Raw genomic sequence first — 19,948 nt, forward strand, 5'->3', positions numbered from 1 at the left:
GTGGCTCTTGGGGGCCATTAGTGGGCATCAGTGGCCACAGGCCTCATGATCTAGCAGATCTGTGAATACGAATATTCAGCGGCGCCGAGTCCTTTACCTTTTGTGTGTTCACCCATTGGCTCATGGATCCTCCCTTTTGATATGATTTGTAACCTTGATGATGGAGAGGTGTCTTCCCAGGTTGTACTGCGGGGGCGGGGGGGAGGCGGTGACATGTGTTTTTCCAGCTGCGAGACACTGCCGTGGAAGTGCTGATACATGCTTTACCCAATCCCAAGAATCACTGTCACAGTCATGTTACGTGCCTCAGGCTCTCCTCAGGTGGAGGAGAGAAACTTACAGAGAACAATTTCAAATCAAGCTGTAGAACACAAACAGTCTTCATCATCTAAAAGGCAGTTAATCCTTTGATTCCACATTTGCCCACATGTGTTGGATATTTACGAAAAAGTTTCCTCTGGATGGCATTCTACTTACACAATTGGATAAAAAGTGGCTGGACTATGGAAAATATTTTGCACATGAAAGTGTTTTGTATCCTTGCTGGTTTCCCAGGTCACTGTGATACCACATCGAAACTTGGCTGCAGAACTGCCATATTACTTTGGGAAGAGCAATGGAGTTAAGCATTGTTTATGTAAGTTTGAGGAAGTCAGAAATTCACTTCAAGATATTAATGTATATTTTTGCACGACTTATTTCTTTCATCTTGGTTTGTTGTATGCCCATTGCTTTCATCCCTGATTCTCTGTGTGCGGTTTACTTGTTTTTTGGATCTCCCAGTTTTCATCCTGCTCATTTCCCCCGAAATCAACCAGGAGCCTCAATATGGTGCTGATAGGTGCTTGCTTCCTAAAAGTTACAGATAGTATAATGCAAAACATTTGTTTGAAAGGAAACTCTCTTCTATTTGTTTGTCTCAGCAGTTTAGTGACTTATCCTGAACAAAACAGACCCCAGTTAAGGCCTTTAATAACTCGCTCTTACTAGGAAGCTGCCATTTCTTCCATATATTTCTCTTTCGTCTTTGGGAATTGTTCGCCATGAAAGTATTTTTTAGAAGATGTTTACTTCTCTCAGTCTCTAAAAGGGTTTTTTAATCTGTTAAAGGAAGAGGGGTTTGGCTTAGAAGGTCTCCAAAGTCCTTACTAATTCTCAGATTTTCATAATTGGTTTCATAGTGAGGTCTCTACTGCAGTGTAGATGATTCTGTTAGGTGACCTGTCTCATTGGGCCTCTCCTCACCTCCAGATGTACATGCACCTCTGCACTGTCATTCTTTGTCTCAGAAAATACCCAGTAGGGCACTCAGCTGAAATTTACATTATGTCTTCACTGTATGTTTCCATACTGTTTACTATATAATATCATACATAGTTAAAACACTTGTCATTATAAATTCCCAAGAAATATTTTGTAAAATGGTATCCTAAATTTTCATTACCGTAACCTCCGAATCTTACTTCTTTAAGGTTCATCATTTACAGATGATCTCCATGAGGATAAAGGGAATTTTGTTTGTTTCTGTTTGCTGATATATCTCTAGTACCTAGACCAGTGCTTGGATCATTATAGGTACTCAGTGCATGTATTTTGAATAAGTAAGTGTGATTTGAGATTTAGCTTGATTTTTATTTAAAGTCAAATCAGATATAAAGACAACTTGAATATTTATTACCCAAGTGATAATTATGAGAATTATTTGAGAACACTGACAACTTGTATTTCTAGTCTTTTTAATAATCTGTAACTATGCTGTCCAGAGTGGTAGCCACTACCCCCACGTGCACATTTTTTCCTTGAAATGTGGCCAGTAGAAATTGAGATACGCTGCGAGTGTAAAATACATACTGGGGTTCAAAGATGCAGTACCAAAAAGTGTAAATAGTCTCATCCATTTTTTAATGTTGATTACATGTTGAAGTGATAATATTTTGAACATATTGGATTAAATAAAATTTATTATTAAAATTAATTACACTCTTTTTTGGTTACTTTTAAAACGTGGCTACTGCAATATTTAAAATGGCATCTATGGCTCTGATTTGATGGCTCATTGAACAGCGGCTCTATCTAGACATAGAAAATGTAGATACTGAATGTAGAGAAGGGGCCAACCTCCAAAAAGGAGTTTTAAATGAATATCTTTGATAGAAACAAAATTATATGTTGCAGCTGTGACTTGGGAAAGTGGGTATTCAAATGGACTTGATCAAATTAAAAAAGACCAAAATAAATTAATTAGATTAGCTCAGATCAGAAATATGAAATCCAGCTACCAGATGGATTCCTAGCATAGTCGCCAGCCAAGTCTCGAGGTCAGAAAAGGGGCAGGAGGGCGGTGGTGGCTGTCCAGGCGAGCGAGAGCAGTCACTAATGACAGGCTAAAGCCATAGTTCTTGAACTCCTCTGCCCTGAGCTCACCTGACGGTGGTCTCAGTTGTGGTAGGTGGTGCGCTTACTGGATACCAGGTAATGCCGTCATTTCTCCTGCTGCTGGGAAATGGAGTGAGTCTCAGTCGCAAAGATCAGCTAACTGGAAGCCTGTGTGTCAGGTAGGATTGCTCTCTGTGAGTGTTCTGTTTCGTCCCTTCCCGTGCTTGTAGGCAAGTTCTTTTTCCTCTTTCTGCTCAGCCTCAAGCTGATACAAAGTCAGCGTCAACTCCAGCACTGCTGCTCCAGGCTCAGTGGACCAGGCCATCCACCCCCCACCCCACCCCCCCGCGCTACTTGCTCCTCAGAGCTGGTTGGGAACCCCATGCAGTCAGTAGCATTGCCTCCCGGGACGCGTGGGGGACCCAGGAAGGGTGAAGCCATTATCCTGTAAAAACAAGGCCATCCATCCATATGAGTGGACATTACTTCCCTTAAGGTAATTTGAAATTTTGGTAAGTGGTTAGCCTGCACGGCTAGTTTCAGCCATTATCAAGTCCATTCTAGTATTTATTTCCTTGAAAGCTGGAATGAGTCTTGAATAAATGAAGACCGACTGCTTAGGCTGTTGAGGAGTAAATTCAGTTTATGAATATTTGTTGCACTTGGCACTGAAGGTTTCTGCTTCTCTTTATTTTGGATTCGAAAGTGGTTGTGTAGTAAAGCAGCATGTCGGTAAATAAAATGGCTTTCACGCTCACCTTATTTTCACCCTTCTGACCTCTGTTTTGGAGAAAGTCGATCAGAAAATTCATGGCAGTTAGCGGCGGAGTGAGGAGACCTTTGACTTCAGCTGACAGCTGTCACCTGAAAACTACGGACCCAGAGACCTTCTCAGGTGTTCTGTCTGTAGTTCTGACAGTGAACAGGAATGTTGTTTACATTTCCTGTAAGCAGAATTCTCCCCTTGTTAGGAATATGTTAGAGTAGGGCAGGCAGGAACTGGGTTTTCTCTCTCTCGTACTGGAAAGTTCTCAGCAGTGCTGGTTGCCCATTGTTCCTTCCCATGCTGCTATGGAAGTGTGTCAGTAGAATTTATGACTGAGCCTGTTTCTAACATCACTTTTGAAATTCTTCAACAAGATACTGCTTTTTTCAAGTTGGGCAGTATCAAACAATGCTTCATGTACTTACGAAAGAGAGAAAAAATGAGTTAAATTCCAAAGATGTTTAAGATTTCGGACATTTTTCCTACGTGAATTAGTTCTTTATTAGGTTGTTGATTTAATTAGCATTCGCCAAAAAGGCTTTCCTGTTTTGATTGGTGAAGCATTCTTTTAAACTGGTTATTTTAATCAGACGCGCAAAATCTGTTAGGAACTGTTTGAATAAAATGCAGAGCAGTAGGTAGAACATACCTGGTGCTGTAAACACAGGATGCTGATGGATGGGCTTTTCTCCCTACGGGCTCTCGTCCTGTCTTGTCCCAGAAGAGGGGAAGGCAAGGGTGAAGCCTGCATGGATATTTTGAACTTTGTTCCGTTAAAGTAATTTTCAGTTTTGGCCAGTTTGGGGGAAAGTTTTCGGTTTCTTCTGATGAGTATAGTCATCGTCTAGCAACTGTCCATCCAGCTAGAATCTCTCTGAGTGGTCACGTGGGCTCTGGGTCCATCCCCAGGGTCTGGCACCTGCTGGGGAATCATGACCTGTGATCAGACCTCTCAGCCGGCGGCGCAGACTGGGGACATGGTGGGCCTAGAGCCATGAGTGAAATCGGCCTTCTTGGAGAATGAAAGCTTTTATTCTGACCTCTTTCTGACTCTTGTATATTCCTGCCATTAAACGTAATGGAGTCATGAATTTATTACACTTTTTGCAAGCTTGCTTTCCACTGTCATTATGGACGCTCCCTCGTTGGAACATCGTTGTGGACAGGTTCTCGTTTGACCCCTCTGTTGCTGTTACATAGTGGTATGTGGGCCGTAAATATCTAATTTGTATGAAATGGCTGATTTTGGTATTTGTATAATCCTCTAGTCAGTTTGACTAAGTTGAGCTTTTCACAGCCCTCGGTGCCGCGGCTGCCCCTCTGATTACCCTGCTCAGGGGAATAAGGTTGAGGGCGGGCTGCTGGGAACCAGAGCATCTCCAGGGCGTTCGTTCAGCAGATGGGCTGCTCGGCTGTAGTCCTACATCTGCTAGCCTGCTGTGGCAGCTGCTGTTGCTTCATGTTGTGTTCTTTTGTTCTGTTCCGTCCAAGAATGGAGCGCTAGGAAGTGTAGTGAATGGATTAATTTAAGGTTAAGGTTAGTGTTTTGCTTGCTTTCTAAGTAACCGATCATAATAATGCTTCTGGTAGAAGCTAATGAGTTTCTCTGAAAGTGAACTAGATTTATAAAACACAGCTCAGTGAGGGGGCTAGATTAGTATTGTTGATGGAAACCAAATTCAAATGCGTAAAATACTGGCAGTTTTTATCATTTGTTCCTAATTCTTTGTTTTCTTCCCCCTTCCTCCCCCCCCCCCCACCTCCCACTCTCTTCTAGGACCTCTATCCAGACTTTGCCTGACACTGCAGGGTCCAAGAGAATTAAAGAAATACGGAATGACATGAAGAAGATTAGTTAAGGATTATAGGCTTTGAGGACAAACACCTCAGTGAGGTGAAGCACAGACAAGCTCCTGAGCTGTAGTTTGGAGGAGCCGTGTGTTGGAAGAAGATGGCGGATCCAGGAATGATGAGTCTTTTTGGCGAGGATGGGAATATTTTCAGTGAAGGCCTTGAAGGCCTTGGAGAATGTGGTTACCCTGAAAATCCGGTGAACCCCATGGGTCAGCAAATGCCGATAGACCAAGGCTTTGCCTCCTTGCAGCCATCCCTTCATCATCCCTCCACTAATCAAAATCAAACAAAGCTGACCCATTTCGACCACTATAATCAGTACGAACAACAAAAGATGCATCTGATGGATCAGCCAAACAGGATGATGAGCAGCGCCCCTGGGAACGGGCTCGCGTCTCCTCACTCGCAGTATCACGCCCCTCCTGTCCCTCAGGTCCCCCATGGTGGCAGTGGCGGCACTCAGATGGGCGTCTACCCTGGCCTGCAGAACGAAAGGCACGGGCAGTCTTTCGTGGACAGCGGCTCCATGTGGGGCCCCCGGGCTGTGCAGGTGCCGGACCAGATACGGGCCCCCTACCAGCAGCAGCCCCAGCCCCAGCCACCCCAGCCTGCTCCATCGGGGCCCCCCACGCAGGGCCACCCTCAGCACATGCAGCAGATGGGCAGTTACATGGCACGTGGGGATTTTTCCATGCAGCAGCATGGTCAGCCACAGCAGAGGATGAGCCAGTTTTCCCAAGGCCAGGAGGGCCTCAATCAGGCCAGTCCTTTCATTGCCACGTCAGGCCCCGGCCACTTGTCCCACGTGCCCCCGCAGAGTCCCAGCATGGCGCCTTCCTTGCGTCATTCGGTGCAGCAGTTCCACCACCACCCCACTACTGGTCTCCACGGAGAATCCGTTGCCCACAGTCCCAGATTCTCCCCTAATCCTCCTCAGCAAGGGGCTGTGAGGCCACAGACCCTTACCTTTAGTTCTCGGAGCCAGACCGTCCCCTCACCTACTATAAACAACTCAGGGCAGTATTCTCGATATCCTTACAGTAACCTAAATCAGGGATTAGTTAACAATACAGGGATGAATCAAAATTTAGGCCTTACAAATAATACTCCAATGAATCAGTCCGTACCAAGATACCCCAATGCTGTAGGATTCCCATCGAACAGTGGTCAAGGACTAATGCACCAGCAGCCCATCCACCCCAGCGGCTCACTTAACCAAATGAACACACAAACTATGCATCCTTCACAGCCTCAGGGAACTTACGCCTCTCCACCTCCCATGTCACCCATGAAAGCGATGAGTAATCCGGCAGGCACCCCTCCTCCGCAGGTCAGGCCCGGAAGTGCTGGGATGCCAATGGAAGTTGGCAGTTATCCAAATATGCCCCACCCTCAGCCGTCTCACCAGCCCCCTGGTGCCATGGGAATCGGACAGAGGAACATGGGCCCCCGAAACATGCAGCCGTCTCGTCCGTTCATGGGCATGTCCTCAGCACCGAGGGAGTTGGCCGGGCACATGAGACCAAATGGTTGTCCTGGTGTTGGCCTTGCAGATCCCCAAGCCATCCAGGAACGACTGCTGCCTGGCCAACAGCATCCTGGTCAGCAGCCGTCTTTCCAGCAGTTGCCAACCTGCCCTCCGATGCAGCCCCACCCGGGCTTGCACCACCAGTCGTCACCCCCACACCCGCATCACCAGCCTTGGGCACAGCTCCACCCATCACCCCAGAACACCCCGCAGAAAGTGCCTGTGCCTCAGGTAAGGGGACTCGGATCCTGCTGGCCTCACAGTAGAAAGTGCAACACGGTAAACTTTTCTAATCGATTTGTCCTTTGAATTTCTCGGAAAGCTGTTTCGTTAGGAGTTCCTTAATTTTTATCTTGTAAGCTACACCGGAATCTCGCTTTTTTTCTATGAGTCTCACTTACTGGCTTATGCGTTTATTCACCAATTCAGAACAGTCTCGAATCCTCTGTCCCAGGGATTGCGGTAGGTGCTGTCGACGTGTCATGGATAACTAACGCCGGGGCCCTGCCTGCAAGAGTTGTCACTGTGTCAGTGCCAACAGGGACAGGGACATTGGACTCTTGTTCTTTGTCTTTCTCTCTCTGGTTTAAAAACATACCGAAACGTGGTTTCCAGCAGAGTTTTCCATGTTTGTGGCAGTCCCTCCCACCTCTTTTAGAAAATTACGATTTTTTTTCCCCTTGGGAAGCTTCAAAATGTGTTCTTCTGTAATATTTATTTTACCAGCTATTGGATGCTAGTGTGAACTTAAGTTGCTAAGTGTAGAAAATCATAGTCAACGTTAATCTGCAGAAAGCATTTGGTCTCTGAGATTTGGGTACCCGGCGCCACAACAGGAGTCTTCCTTTTTGTAAGCTGCAATTTTTGTTAATTTTATAAGCAGACATTTAAGTTTCAAGCTCTTGTATTCACAGAGATGTCCTTCCATTATAAGCGTTGGTGTTTGTGACCTCGGTCTAGGAAAAATACATTAATATTTATATATGTACAGATTATTCTGAGTGCTATTCAAAAATAGGTATTGATCTTTCACCATGGTTGCCACTTGAGTTTGGATGGCACAGGAGGCGATTTTAGAGCTGTTCTTAATGAACCTAGAATCGGTGAGGGTAAACATGACCAATGTGTGGAAAAGAAGCCCACTGAAAGACTACACGTGGTTATGTGACAGGTGTCCGGAGACCGGAAATACCTGGGGATGTGGGTGCTTGGCATTTGGCTAGGACTTAGCCAGGGACAGTGAGCTGAGGACGGCATTTCTGGTTTGGGGATGACTCGGTAAATGACTCGGGGGCGTGGGACCTCGAGCTTGCCATGGGGCATGCCAGATGGCGGAGGTCTTGCGTTGTTTTAAGGAATTCAGACTTTGGTGGGGGAGCTTGGGATATTGATGAGACAGTCCACGGAAGCCTGGGAGACCAGAAATTGAACTGCCATCCTGTGGTCCAGGCCCATAAGGACAGTTTGGACCGGGGACTGGGGAGTAGAAACAGAAGGGATTAAAGCAATGTGAATGTAGAAAGGTTTGGTCAGGAAACAAATCTGTGTGGGGTAGCCCAGGTGGAGAGGCATTTAGAACAGAGACTCCGAAGCCTCAGCCCTGGTGGGCGCAGGAGAGTGGAGATCAGGAAAATCTCCTGGGGGCCCAGGACACAAGGATACATAGGGGCTTGGGGGAAGCTGCCGCCAGAGGTCTGGCACACTGGGATATTCTCAGCAGGACCCCTGAGGTCAGTGGGCGCTGCCCAGGAGAGAGCTGTTCCCTGTCTCCTCTGGGAGCAGACGTCCAACCTGTAGCCCGTGGGAAGAGGCTTGTGAGCCCTGTGGTTCCCGGGCCAAGTGAAGGGGGAGGTGAGAAAGCCAGTCTGACAAGAGGCTGGGAGCAGAGGGCCTCGGGGAAAACAAGTGCAAACGAGTCAGTGGAGAAGATCAAACCCTGCTCATTTGTTTTTCCTTGTATCAATCTCAAGGCAAGATGCCCCTCTTCAGAACTGACTGAAAGTGCTGTCCCTGTGGCCAGCCAACCTGGGTGGTGTCTAGGGCAGAAATGAATGTGACTTAGTTTCCAGGATTTATTCTTTTCTGGTTTCTCGGAAAGCGTCTTATTGGACGAGGGACGTTTCCAGAGCAGTGATTCTGACTTCTCCTTGTTCCAGCATCTTCTCACTCCGCTGGAGGACAACCACAGCTTGAAGGAGATACCCTGTGGTGGTAATACGATCTCTGGATGGGAATTGTTGATCTCCTCCAGCTTTCCCTAGTTTGAAGAGCACAAAACATCTCAATAGCCACTTCAGAGGACGGATGGGAGTACGTGGCGTTCGAGTCACTTGACACTGGAGGGTTTCGTATGTGCTAGACTCTGGGGGACACGAGGTGTAGTTCCCTTTTTTTCCAGCGCCACATTCTTGAGTACGCCATTATAGACAGACTCAGAACTGTTTTAGGGATGTATGTGAACAAGTACGTTTGAGGGATTTTTATTTAAGTTCAGTTGCCCTTAAAATTTTTTTGTTTGTGGTATTTGCCTTCTTATTTCTGCTTAACTTTGCATCCTCTTCAGATTTTGAAGTACTCAGTTCTGAAAATAATACTAGGGAGGTGCAAAATCTTATGAAGAGATTCTGACTCTTATAGTCAGAAAAGTGTTCGAATTTCAGCTCTGCTTCTTATTAGCTTGCTGATCTCAGACAAGTTAACCTCTCTGAACCTCAGATTCTTCATCAGTAAAATAGGAGAGAGAGTACCTATCACAAAGGGTGTTGAAATTAGTATATACCAAGTGCCTAGTATGTTGCCAGCTGGTGGTGTGTAGTCATGTTCATTCTCCTCCAGGCTGTAGTTCTGGTCTCCTCCAGTACAGACCTTCATAATTATGTCATCTTACATGTAAATACAATGTAAAACTACTTTTATTTTTAAGGAACAGGTTAAATATGATTAAATATAGCCTTAGTTATGAAACTGAATTTAATTAAGTTTGATTTGTGCAAATATTTCCCCTCCTTTAGCCCATATTCACAGGTGTGATGAGGATAATGATGTGGGTAATTCAAAATGCTATCACATAATCCTAAAAACCTCTCTCTCCCCCTGTGAATGACTCACGTTCTACTCTAGCAAGTATATCTATCTAATTATGTTTTGCTTTAGAACTACTAAAATTATTTTGCATTTCACATATGATAGAATGGTGGTTCAAAACCATGCTGTGTAGCAGGGAAACCGCCAGATCAGGTTGAAATATTGATGTGATTTGCTGAATTATCGCATTCAGATAGGCCTGTTGGCTTTTTTATCTTGATTTTTTTCACTTTTTAAAAATGTAAGTTATGCTTTTTAAATGTCTCGTGGGCTCTGAACAGATGTTTTCTAAGTTATATGACACACAGAAGTATCTTTAAAGATAAGTTTAACTTTATTGTTGAAGAGTCAGCCAAGGAAAATGTTAGAAAAGCCAGAGTTCATTGGGCCATGATGTTCATTGTGGAGTGTGGACACATTCTTTGGTGCTAGCTCCAGACTATCCTGATCATTTGATAAAGTTTACAGGGGAAGAAAAAAACCTAGCATATATTTCTTTTTAGTGGATGATAAGGGAGGATATCAGTTCCTGAACCTTTTCATTTCAGACCCATTTACATGCTTAAAAATTGAGGACTCCAAAGATCTTTCATGTACGTGGGTTATATGTGTTGATATTTATTGTCTTAGAACCTTATTTATTTGTTGATAATTTAAAAATTATAAGCTGGGGCAGCTTAGTAGGAAGAGTGTGTGACTCTTGATTTCAGGGTTGTGAGTTCGAGTCCCACATGGGATGTAGAGATTACTTAAAAACAGATAAATAAACTTTAAAAATAATAAGCCATTATGTGTTAACATCAGTAACATTTTTAAATGAAAAATAACTGTTTTCCAAAACAAAAAAAAAGTTAAAGACATTGTTTTACATTTTCTCAAATGTTGGATTCTAACCTCTGCCACTGCATAGAGTCTGCATGCAAGTTATGAGCCTTTGCAAAAGTCCATTTACGTTTGTTTAGAGAGAATGAGAGTGAGAGGCCGATTACCTCTCACAGACTCGAGAGCCCCAGCCCCACTCTCAGAGCCACCAGCATGAAGAGAAGCGTGCAGGCTTTGGAGTCTGCAGCTTTTGAGTGGAAGTATCATCAACCACTGGCCCCATGACCTCGGGCGGGTGACTCAAACCACCTGGCCTCAATTTTTTTCCTCTCTAAAATGAGGGTAGACTGGGGCGCCTGTGTGGCTCAGTCGGTTGAGTGTCCAACTCTTGATTTCAGTTCAGGTCATGATCTCAGGGTCATGGGATCCAGCCCTGTGTCGGACTCTGCGTGCAGCTTCGAGTCTGCTTGAGATTCTCTCCCCCCGCCCCACTCGCTCTCTTGCTGTCACTGTAAAATAAATAAGTAAATAAATAAACTCTTTTAAAAAAGTAAAATGAGCGTAGATTTACCTCCCTGGTTAGAGGCATAGCAAGACTAGCAGTAATATCTTTTAATATTTAACATGGTTGTCAGATACATGGTGGGAACTCAAAAATGTAGTATTATCATTGGGCCAGTGCTCAGAATTGCTTGTTGCAAAGTTTAAAAAATAACTTAAAACACTTATTTCAATGTTAACTATAGTCAGAGTTGTTTGCCTTTGTTTCTGTGGTTTTAGGGACCAGTACCAGATACTGAGGCTCCTATAATACTATCCTTTGGGAGAGATGGAAACAGCTTGTTTGGGGTGGTGGTGGAGGGCTGGGAGCGGTGGGTGGATGGTGTAGGCAAGCATCTGCCATGGAAAGCACACCACAGGAATAAGCACTGTGTGCTTTGGAAGTAGCTCCCAATCCACTCTTGGTGGGGGTGCAGTTGGGGGTCTGAGGGTGAGCTGGGGGAAGTGATGGCTTCACTGAGATGTGAGGGATCAGTCCAGGTTGAGGGGAGGCTGGGTGAAAGGGGGAGGGGGAAGAGTATAAGGTTTAGGAAATAATGAGCGTAAATAACGGGAGCTCCTAATGCCCCAGTGTTACTGAGGTGTAGGGGCTGGGGTGTGGGAGAGGAAGCTGTGTGGTCTCCTTGTGGGCAGGTTCTGTGTCCATGGGGTGCACTGGGAGGTTTTTGGCAGGGACACGGCACCATTGGGGTGCTCTGCAGCACCGTCAGGGGTGGGAAGAGAGCAGAGAATGGAATGTTTATCAGTGCATGGTGGCTGTGGGTGAGAACCACCTAGAAGGAGAGTACAGAACATCGTTCTGTTCATTTGAAGAGTTTATCTAAAAAAGACTGGTTAAGTGGAATGTCTTTCAAGTTATAGGCAGATCCCTGAGTTTCTGAATAAGTTCTGCTACTGCATAAGACATAGGTATCTCTGTCCACAGATTTGGCTTGGGGCGGGGGGGGCAACTTCTGGTGGAATTTAGAATCTGCAATGTTGTATCTTTAGAATAATTGTATTTTGAATAATTTGTACCCTTTTCATTAATGGGGGCCTAAAATACTGTCATGATCAAGGAAGCAGAAGCAGAAGAAATTTTTAAAGGACCTCTAAGATTGAGGAGATGGGTAATAATTTCTGTCTTAGTTTTTCCCCAGAAGATTAAAAAAAAAGAAAAACACCTAGAAGAAGAATCAGTGGTTGTAACTTTCCCAGTTCTCTGTCTTTCCATGACATCTTATAAATATCTTTAAAAAACAGCCTTTCTGGGAAAACCTTTTCCTGGTTAATTTCAAGTAGAGTGCCTATTCTGCTGAAATTCTCTCAGTTCACCCAGTAAATACAGAATTCCAGACATGAGCAGAGTAATTTGGCAACTACTAAATAAATTTTATGGAAAATGTGGCCATGCATCTCAAGCTTCACTTATGCAAATTGTGATCAGAAGTAGAGAAAGGGGCCTTTTTAATAGAGAGTAGATGTATCTCTTTGAATATTATTCTTGACAAAGTTATGCTTTCATACCCCCATAGAAGTCTAGTGGAGATGGGGAAAACAAAATATATCTAAGGGGAAAACCCAGCTTTGACCTCAGTGGCATTCAGGGGCTGTTCTAAGTGTAGCCGCGTTCAGAGAACAGGCAGCCATAGTGAAGACCTTGGTGGAACAGGCTGCCCCACCATGCTTCACAGAGGGAGGGTCGCCGCTTTGCCCACGTGCTGGTGGCCTGTCGGTTCTTTCTTCATGATACGTTGGTTACAGCAAGCCACCCGTCCTTGACTGCCCTTGACTTTACTGGTCGATCTGGTGCTCTCAGCAGCCTGTTGTTGGGTGAAGACTGTTAGGTATTTCTTCTGTTGCAATTTGTATATGCTGCAGCTTAATGAGAACCTCCCGGCGTCTTCCCTCAGCATAGCTGCTTTATCCCAGAGGTCAGAGATTCGGTGGGTTAAAATGGAAGATACCAAGTGTAGAGTTAAAGCACAGGAAAAAATTTTGCCCTATCTGTCCTTTCACCCCACTGTCTGAAAGCATGAAGTGAGCCGCATACTAAACGGTAGCCTTGGCTCCTAGTGGCTTTTATTTTGTAAAAGAGTATTGTTTTCTGTAAGTGTAAAAAATATTGTGTAGGCAACAAGGAGTTAGTTTTTTAAATTACTTTTGAAGCCTGGATATTAACCATCGGTTAAGTGTCCTAAGCAGCCTATGAATTTTCTAGACCTTTAAGAAGTCACTTTTAGGTACTGCATTTTAGGCTCGTATCTTGTTGTTTTCGTTCAACTCCATTAAAGAAATGTTATATTGAGTGTTATGTGCTAAGCACTCTATGAAGGACAGAGATTGGCGATGTGGGAGAAGGCAGGGAGGAGATAAAAGGCCTTCACTGAGATGGACACGGAATGTTGTTATTTAGGTATATCTTCTGGTTGTCATTTCTTCAGGTACCAACTATATTCTAGACCAGTGCTGTCCAGTTGAAATGTAGTGGGAGTTGTGGATGTAAGCCACATGTGTTATTTTAAATTTTCTCATAGTCACATTAAAAAAGCTAGTAAAATTAATTTTAGTAATATGTTTAATTAACCCAATATATCTTAAGATATTATTCCAGTACATAATCAGTATAAAATTACTAATTAGATATTTTACACAAGTACTTGAAATCTAGTGTGTGTTTTACACACATTTCTCACTGCAGTTGATCTGTACTTGTGTCGCCATCGAAGGCAAACCAGGAGCCCAGTGTGGCTGGTGGCTGCCGTATTGAAGAGTACAGGGCTGGACTCTTTCAGTGGTGGTTGCTTCAAATTCTTTTTGAAAACAACTCGGAGTATACATAAGTCTGTGCACATATAAATGAATTTTAAACTGTTGAATTATGACGGTAAACTTCACCGCAGCTGTTAGCACCCTCATTGTGAGGTTGGGAAAGTAGTAGCATTTTTTAATTCATGTAGTGTTGTGTGCGTGTGCGCATGTGTAGTATCCTCATCAGATCGTGAAAAGTTAGATCACTGAAGTGAAATTTCATTTGTTCGGATTTCAAAGAATGCTGTCTGAATGTCTTTCTACTTTCTTGTAGGAAGAAGTAGTGAGTTTCTCTGAAAGTGGATTATAACTATTTCCAAGACTTTAGTTTCAAGTGGTTTTTGGATACTTGTAGTAGTTAATGCCGCCCCCCGCCCCAAACTCGGGATCTCCCTTTGCCTCTCCATCACTAGTGCTTATTTATGAAATTGGCTCTCCAAGGTTAAGGGAGTAAGCCCTCATCTTCATTCCTAGGCATGCCTCCCTTCCTTTTCCTCTCACCTTTTTCTTCTCTGCTGCTCTTTTCTTCTTCATCTTAACAATCACTCAGAAAGGCCATTTCTGGCACTGCAGAGCAATAGTTAGCTGGGGAAGGAAAATTGGGAAGTGGGTCAGGGGGACAATTAGGGGAAAAGCATTGCTAGACCTAACTTGAAGAATTTACCTTAATCTTGACATCTTAATATTATTCTTCATTTGCTGTAGTTACAGCTGTCAATCTATCAGTAGTCTCTAAGTAACCACGGAGAGAGGGCCCTCATTCTTCCTTTGTTACTGAATGTAGTTCCTTTATCAGCGAAGGAAGTCAGCAGCAAACTTGTGCTTTTGCCTTGCAAAACTTCAGTAGGTGATGGTGCATCACCGTGAGTGAGGTTTCACTTTTGTTTTTGCTTAGTGTGAGAAATGTAGGAGAGCCTTCTAGGGACTGGGGCATGACACTAGGAGTGGTGCCAGTGGAGAAGTTAAAGGAAGCTGGGAAAATGCCAAGAAGTTAGCACCATTTAAAAAAGTTAAAAGTCAACATAGATATAGAGACACTTGTTATCCTGCTTGCTTTTTTCCTGGTTTGATTGGATAGTGAGAGAGATGGCCAGGTAAGGCCGGAAGGCATTTCCTTCTGTCTTATTTTAAAGAATTTATGTATGTATGTATGTATGTATGTATGTATGTATGTATGTATTCGAGAGGGAGGGAGGGAAAGCGGGTGCATGAGCAAACAGAGGTGGGGGCGCGGCAGAAGGAGAGGAACAAGCAAGCAGGCTCCTTGCTGAGTGCAGAGCCCATTGTGGGGCTCAATCTCAATCTCACAACTTTGAGATTATGACCTGAGCCTGAACGAAGAGTCGAACACTTAACTGAGCCACCCAGGCGCCCCTCCCTATGTCTTATTTTAATGATTGCATTAAAATCACCACCCAGACAGTTATTTAAAGGAAACATGCCATTTTGATTCCCCTTTATGAAGAGCATATTATCCGTTCTGCTTTATAGTGTGTTTAGCCTGTTCTCCACTGTTTTCTGTGTTTAATTCTGAGTAATTCTTACCACCGATTTCAGGAGAATTCTTAGACTTTAATGCTAACTGTGAAGGCAAAAAAAAAAAAAAATTGTTTTAATTTGAAATAAGGTGTTAATGTTGAGAGCTGTGTTGTTTGTTTTGGGCATGGGCAGAGAGTTGGAGGGTATCGAGCACGTAGTGATGTTGGAAGCCTTGCTGAGAGTTTCTTGAATGGTGTTCTACCTTAGCATGTGCCCTTCCTGTCTCTTCCTTGGCAGGCTGGAGCAGGTTTGCAGCTCTGGGGTAGGAATCCCTCCCTCAGCCATTGGGTGGGCTGTGGAGTCTCCGCTTCTTGCTTATCAGGAAGAGCTGGGAACACGGCAGGGTGGATTTCTCAGCTAGTGAATAGGCAAGGACTTTTAGATGACCCTTTCCCCGGGACTTTTTTTGAAGTTGTATTTCTGAACTTTTTAATGAAGGGGCCATGCATGGACTTGAAGTTCTTATTGAATATAGGAATATTTGAAAGTGAAGTACAGTTTTTAGATCATGCTTCTTCGTGGACTCTTAACAGCTTGAACGTTCTCTTTAACTTAAAAAAGCAATCATATAAAATTGTGGGATTAGTCAATTATGATGTGTTTGTTTTCACTGTTAATGTTACAGCCACCTCAAAATGTCAGTGTGAAGAGATGGCTAACCTTTAATACCACTGTGGAAGTTGACAGAAATGGACAGTGGGGACTAATGGAGAATTTTCCTCAGTCTTGACATTTTAATGTTACTCTCCATTCTCTGTATTCATAACTGTAAATCTGCAGATAATCTGTCAGTAACCACAGGCAGAAGTGGAACTGGGGCAATCACCAAGTAGGATGTGCTGACGTTGCTTTAAATTGGTCCATTACTAAGCTAAACTCCATTTCTGGCTGCTCAAATATTGCAAGGACGTTTTCACAAAGAGCCGTTGAAATGCATGGAGGCATACTGTGGATTAAAGGAGACAAGTGAGAGTTCTTTAGGGAAAAAGTTTGATGATTTAGAAGGAGTTAAGTAGTAGTTCATTTTTATCAACTTTTCCTCTGGATGCTTTCCCCTTTCACTTTAGCTGTATTCCCCTAAACAGTGGGGCCTGTTAAGGGAGCATACACATCCCCCATGCTGAGTGCTCCGCGTCTTATATAGCCCGACCTCTGATTCAATCAGCTGTTCCTCTTACTCTGAAACAGTGGTAGCAGACAACTGAGGGAAAGAAATACTCCAGAGCCTGATTTTGGAAAAGGGCTGTCCTTAGAAGCTGAGCTTAAAGCTCTCAGCTTTAGTGTTTGCAAGAAAGTGAAAAGCCAGTATTTACATATAAATAAGTTCTCTAAGCTAGGGTATCATTGGTGAAGGGAAAAAGCAAAACGGAACAAAAAACTAAGAGACCAGGCAGTCATAGGGCAAAAAAAAGGCCAGATTGTAAGATCAGTTTTAATAAGTTTCCCTCATTGAAGACTTAAGTGAGAATCCCCCCCTTTTTAAAAAAGATTTATTTATTTGGGGGGCTGTGTCTTTGTGAGGGGATCGGCAAAGGGAGAGGGAGAGAGAATCCCAAGCAGACTCCTAGCCGAGTGCTGAGCCTGACACGGGACCTGACCCCATGACCCCAAGATCACGACCCCAGCTGAAACCAAGAGTTGGAACCTCCACTGACTGGGCCACCCAGGTGCCCTTTGAGTGAGAATCCTTTTAATGCCATGCCGTGTTGCATGCTAGAGTAGTATTTCATATTAAATATAAATTTGGCTTCAAGAGTGGGTTAATGGGAAGAGGTGTCCGTTTACTTGCTTCATTTCGTGTTTTCATGTTTTCAACCCCTCGTGCCTCTGCTGGCCGGTGGGCCACACACTGGGCGGTTGGCCAGGGTGCTCCTGGTCACTGCTGCCAGAGGGGGCGCTGGCGAGTCAGGAGCGCAGACTTGTGAGGACCATGGGCTTCACCTGCGTGGGAACTGCAGCTGAATCTCACTCTTCCCATTTTGTGCCTGGTCAGAAAATTGGGTACTTAGTTAGTGTCCCTAAACTTGTTTCCTGGGGATAACAAGTACCAGTGGCTCCAGATCATTATGGGGGTTAAATGAGATAGTGGCTGTCAAATTTTTAGCACAGTGTGTGGCATGTGGTAAGTCTCTGATGAAAGTTAAGTATTTTATTGTAACTATTGCTAATGTGGTTCATTGAAATGAGCTCTTGAAATTCCTCCCCCCCCCACTTTCAACTTTTCACCTCAAAGTAGAAAAACTTCTCCTTATTTTGTGAAACAGAACATTATATATCATGGCTTAAAAATCAGTTTATTAGAATCCCTATAAAGCAAACAAGAATTCATAATATTTTTGTTAGGGGGAGGAAATCGCTATCACACTACTGTATTTTTAATTTACTCTCTAGGAAATGGGGTACTATATATAAAATACCAACTTTCTCAGTGTTTAATTTCTTCCCACTTTCAACCAAGGTGAAATCATCTCTTAGATTTGGAAACTTCAAGTGTCAGAGGTTACGTTGGCATCCTGTTCTGTGTTCTTAGGGAGGTTCATGAGTATTTCCTCTAGCATCCAAGAATTATACATACTCCTTTATATAGTAAGTCTTGACTTTATTAAATATAAACTGAAACTTAGCAACTGTTAACCACAATTTGGTGATCCATTTCACCCCATTGTTTTTATCAACATCTTCCTGTATTTTCATGGTGCCCTCCCTATACTCTGTGATGACATTATGATTTTGTTTGGTAAACAGGTTCCTGTGGAACAATTGCAGTGGTAGTTTTGAACTCCATTGGTTTGTGAGGGCCATACCACTTACAATATTTTTAGTGTTTTCTTTATCCTAATCTGTTTTTTTTCTTTGAAATATAACTTCATGTTTCAAACTGAGACCATCACAAAAGGAAAATAAAAAGAATCATTGCAGTTTGTTTGATTCAGTAGCGATGTTTTTTAAAAGTGGCCAAAGAAGGTGATTCACAGTTTTTTAGTATGTGGGGTTTACAGTTTTGGAAACATTTGTTGTGCAGCTCAATACTGTTGTCACTTTTTTTTTTTAAGATTTATTTATTTTATTTGGCGAGAGAGGGCATGGTGGGGGTGGGGAGGGGCAGGGGGAGAGGGAAAAAGAGAATCTACAGGTGGACTCCTCACCAAGCACGAGCCCACCACAGGGCTCGATCCCAGGACCTGAGGTCATGACCTGAGCCGAAGCCAAGAGTTGGCCACTTAACCAAGAGTTGGCTGACTGAGCCACCCAAGGCACCCCAAAAGTTTACTATTTTAGAGCTATAGAATTTTGGAGCTAGATAGGGGAGCCATGTTATTTAGGAAAGATCACATATCTGTCTTCCGTTTGACTATAAGGGAAAGGACCTTTTTGCTTTTCATCTTGTAACTTCATACAGTACAGTTTTTTTCTTTTTATAAAATATATTGAAGAAGAATGGGATTTAAAAAAGTAGATGGAAAACCTGTTAGTTATCAAATGTCCGTCAGATATGTGTTTACCAAATATCATGTATAATGTTTGTATATATTTATTGAACTATACACACAGTCTGTGTATAAAATGAAATGTTCCCTTCACATTAAGGAAATACTATAGAGTGGTTGCAATCCAGCCTGCTGTATACTTTTCTTTTAATTCAAGATTTAACACCTCTTAAATATGCTTAACTGTGTACTAAAGTTTGTCAGAAAGTATCTAGTACTTTCCAAGTTATTTTTCAAAGAAAGTTTGCCATTTGTTCTTTGATGCCACACTAATAATGTGTTTGTAGAAAATGTGTAAGTTCGTACTATCTGTGACCGGGCTTGTGGTGACGAGAATGTTCTGTGTTTGCTCCATCCGGTACGGTAGTCACTCGCCACAGGTGGGCTGTTGGGCACCTGAAACAAAGCTCGTGAGGGACTGAGCTTTTAGTTTTGTTTAATTTTAGTTAATGTAAATTTAGCCGTATGTGGCTAGTGACATACATGTTGGACAGCTCAGCCATAACAAACAAGAAATTATTTAGGTTTTACCAGAAAATAAGGTGTAGGGCACAACGAGAACTAGAAAAGTTTTTTGTCATCTGTGTCCCTACTTTTTTAATCTCTCACCTCTTACCAGATGGCCTTCAAGCCAGATGCACCCTGTATCTTTTGGCCCCGTTAGGTGGTTGTAGAATATAGTGATTCATACACGGTAATGCTGACACAATTCACGTTGTTATTTTTGGAATAAATCTTTGCTGTGTATCAACCAGTTGTTGCTAAACACAGCATACTATTTTTTTTTAAGATTTTATTTATTTATTTGACAGAGAGACACAGCGAGAGAGGGAACACAAGCAGGGGGAGTGGGAGAGGGAGAAGCAGGCTTCCTGTAGAGCAGGGAGCCCGATGCGGGGCTTGATCCCAGGACCCCGGGATCATGACCTGAGCCAAAGGCAGATGCTTAACAACTGAGCCACCCAGGCGCCCCTATTACTTAATTTTTTCCCAGAGAAGTCCTAGCCATAAATGTTTTATATGAAACATTTGTTATTATTTGGTTTCATAAGTTAAAAACCATCACAGATGATGAAATTGTTTTTTTCCTCCTTGAAAAAGATTTCTCACAATTTGATATTAAATTCAGTCTCCTCATTC

At 43.3% G+C, this 19,948-nt stretch overlaps 1 protein-coding gene across 7 annotated transcripts in view; it reads left to right on the forward strand.

Annotated features, from left to right (window-relative positions):
• Positions 1 to 19,948, forward strand: part of CHD7 (chromodomain helicase DNA binding protein 7) — a 184,845-nt gene that overhangs the window by 55,719 nt on the left and 109,178 nt on the right. For 4 of the 7 annotated variants that reach the window (XM_027597273.2, XM_027597274.2, XM_027597269.2 and 1 more), the window contains exon 2: positions 4,920 to 6,755. In XM_027597273.2, the coding sequence (XP_027453074.1) occupies positions 5,094 to 6,755 (1,662 nt within the window). In that variant the 5' untranslated portion in view covers positions 4,920 to 5,093. Of the gene's footprint in view, positions 1 to 4,919; positions 6,804 to 19,948 lie in introns of those variants that run through there. The other 3 variants (XM_027597271.2, XM_027597272.2, XM_027597275.2) reach the window with 3 other exon arrangements.

Source organism: Zalophus californianus, chromosome 4 (assembly GCF_009762305.2).
Source record: "Zalophus californianus isolate mZalCal1 chromosome 4, mZalCal1.pri.v2, whole genome shotgun sequence".
Classification (NCBI taxonomy): domain Eukaryota; kingdom Metazoa; phylum Chordata; class Mammalia; order Carnivora; family Otariidae; genus Zalophus; species Zalophus californianus.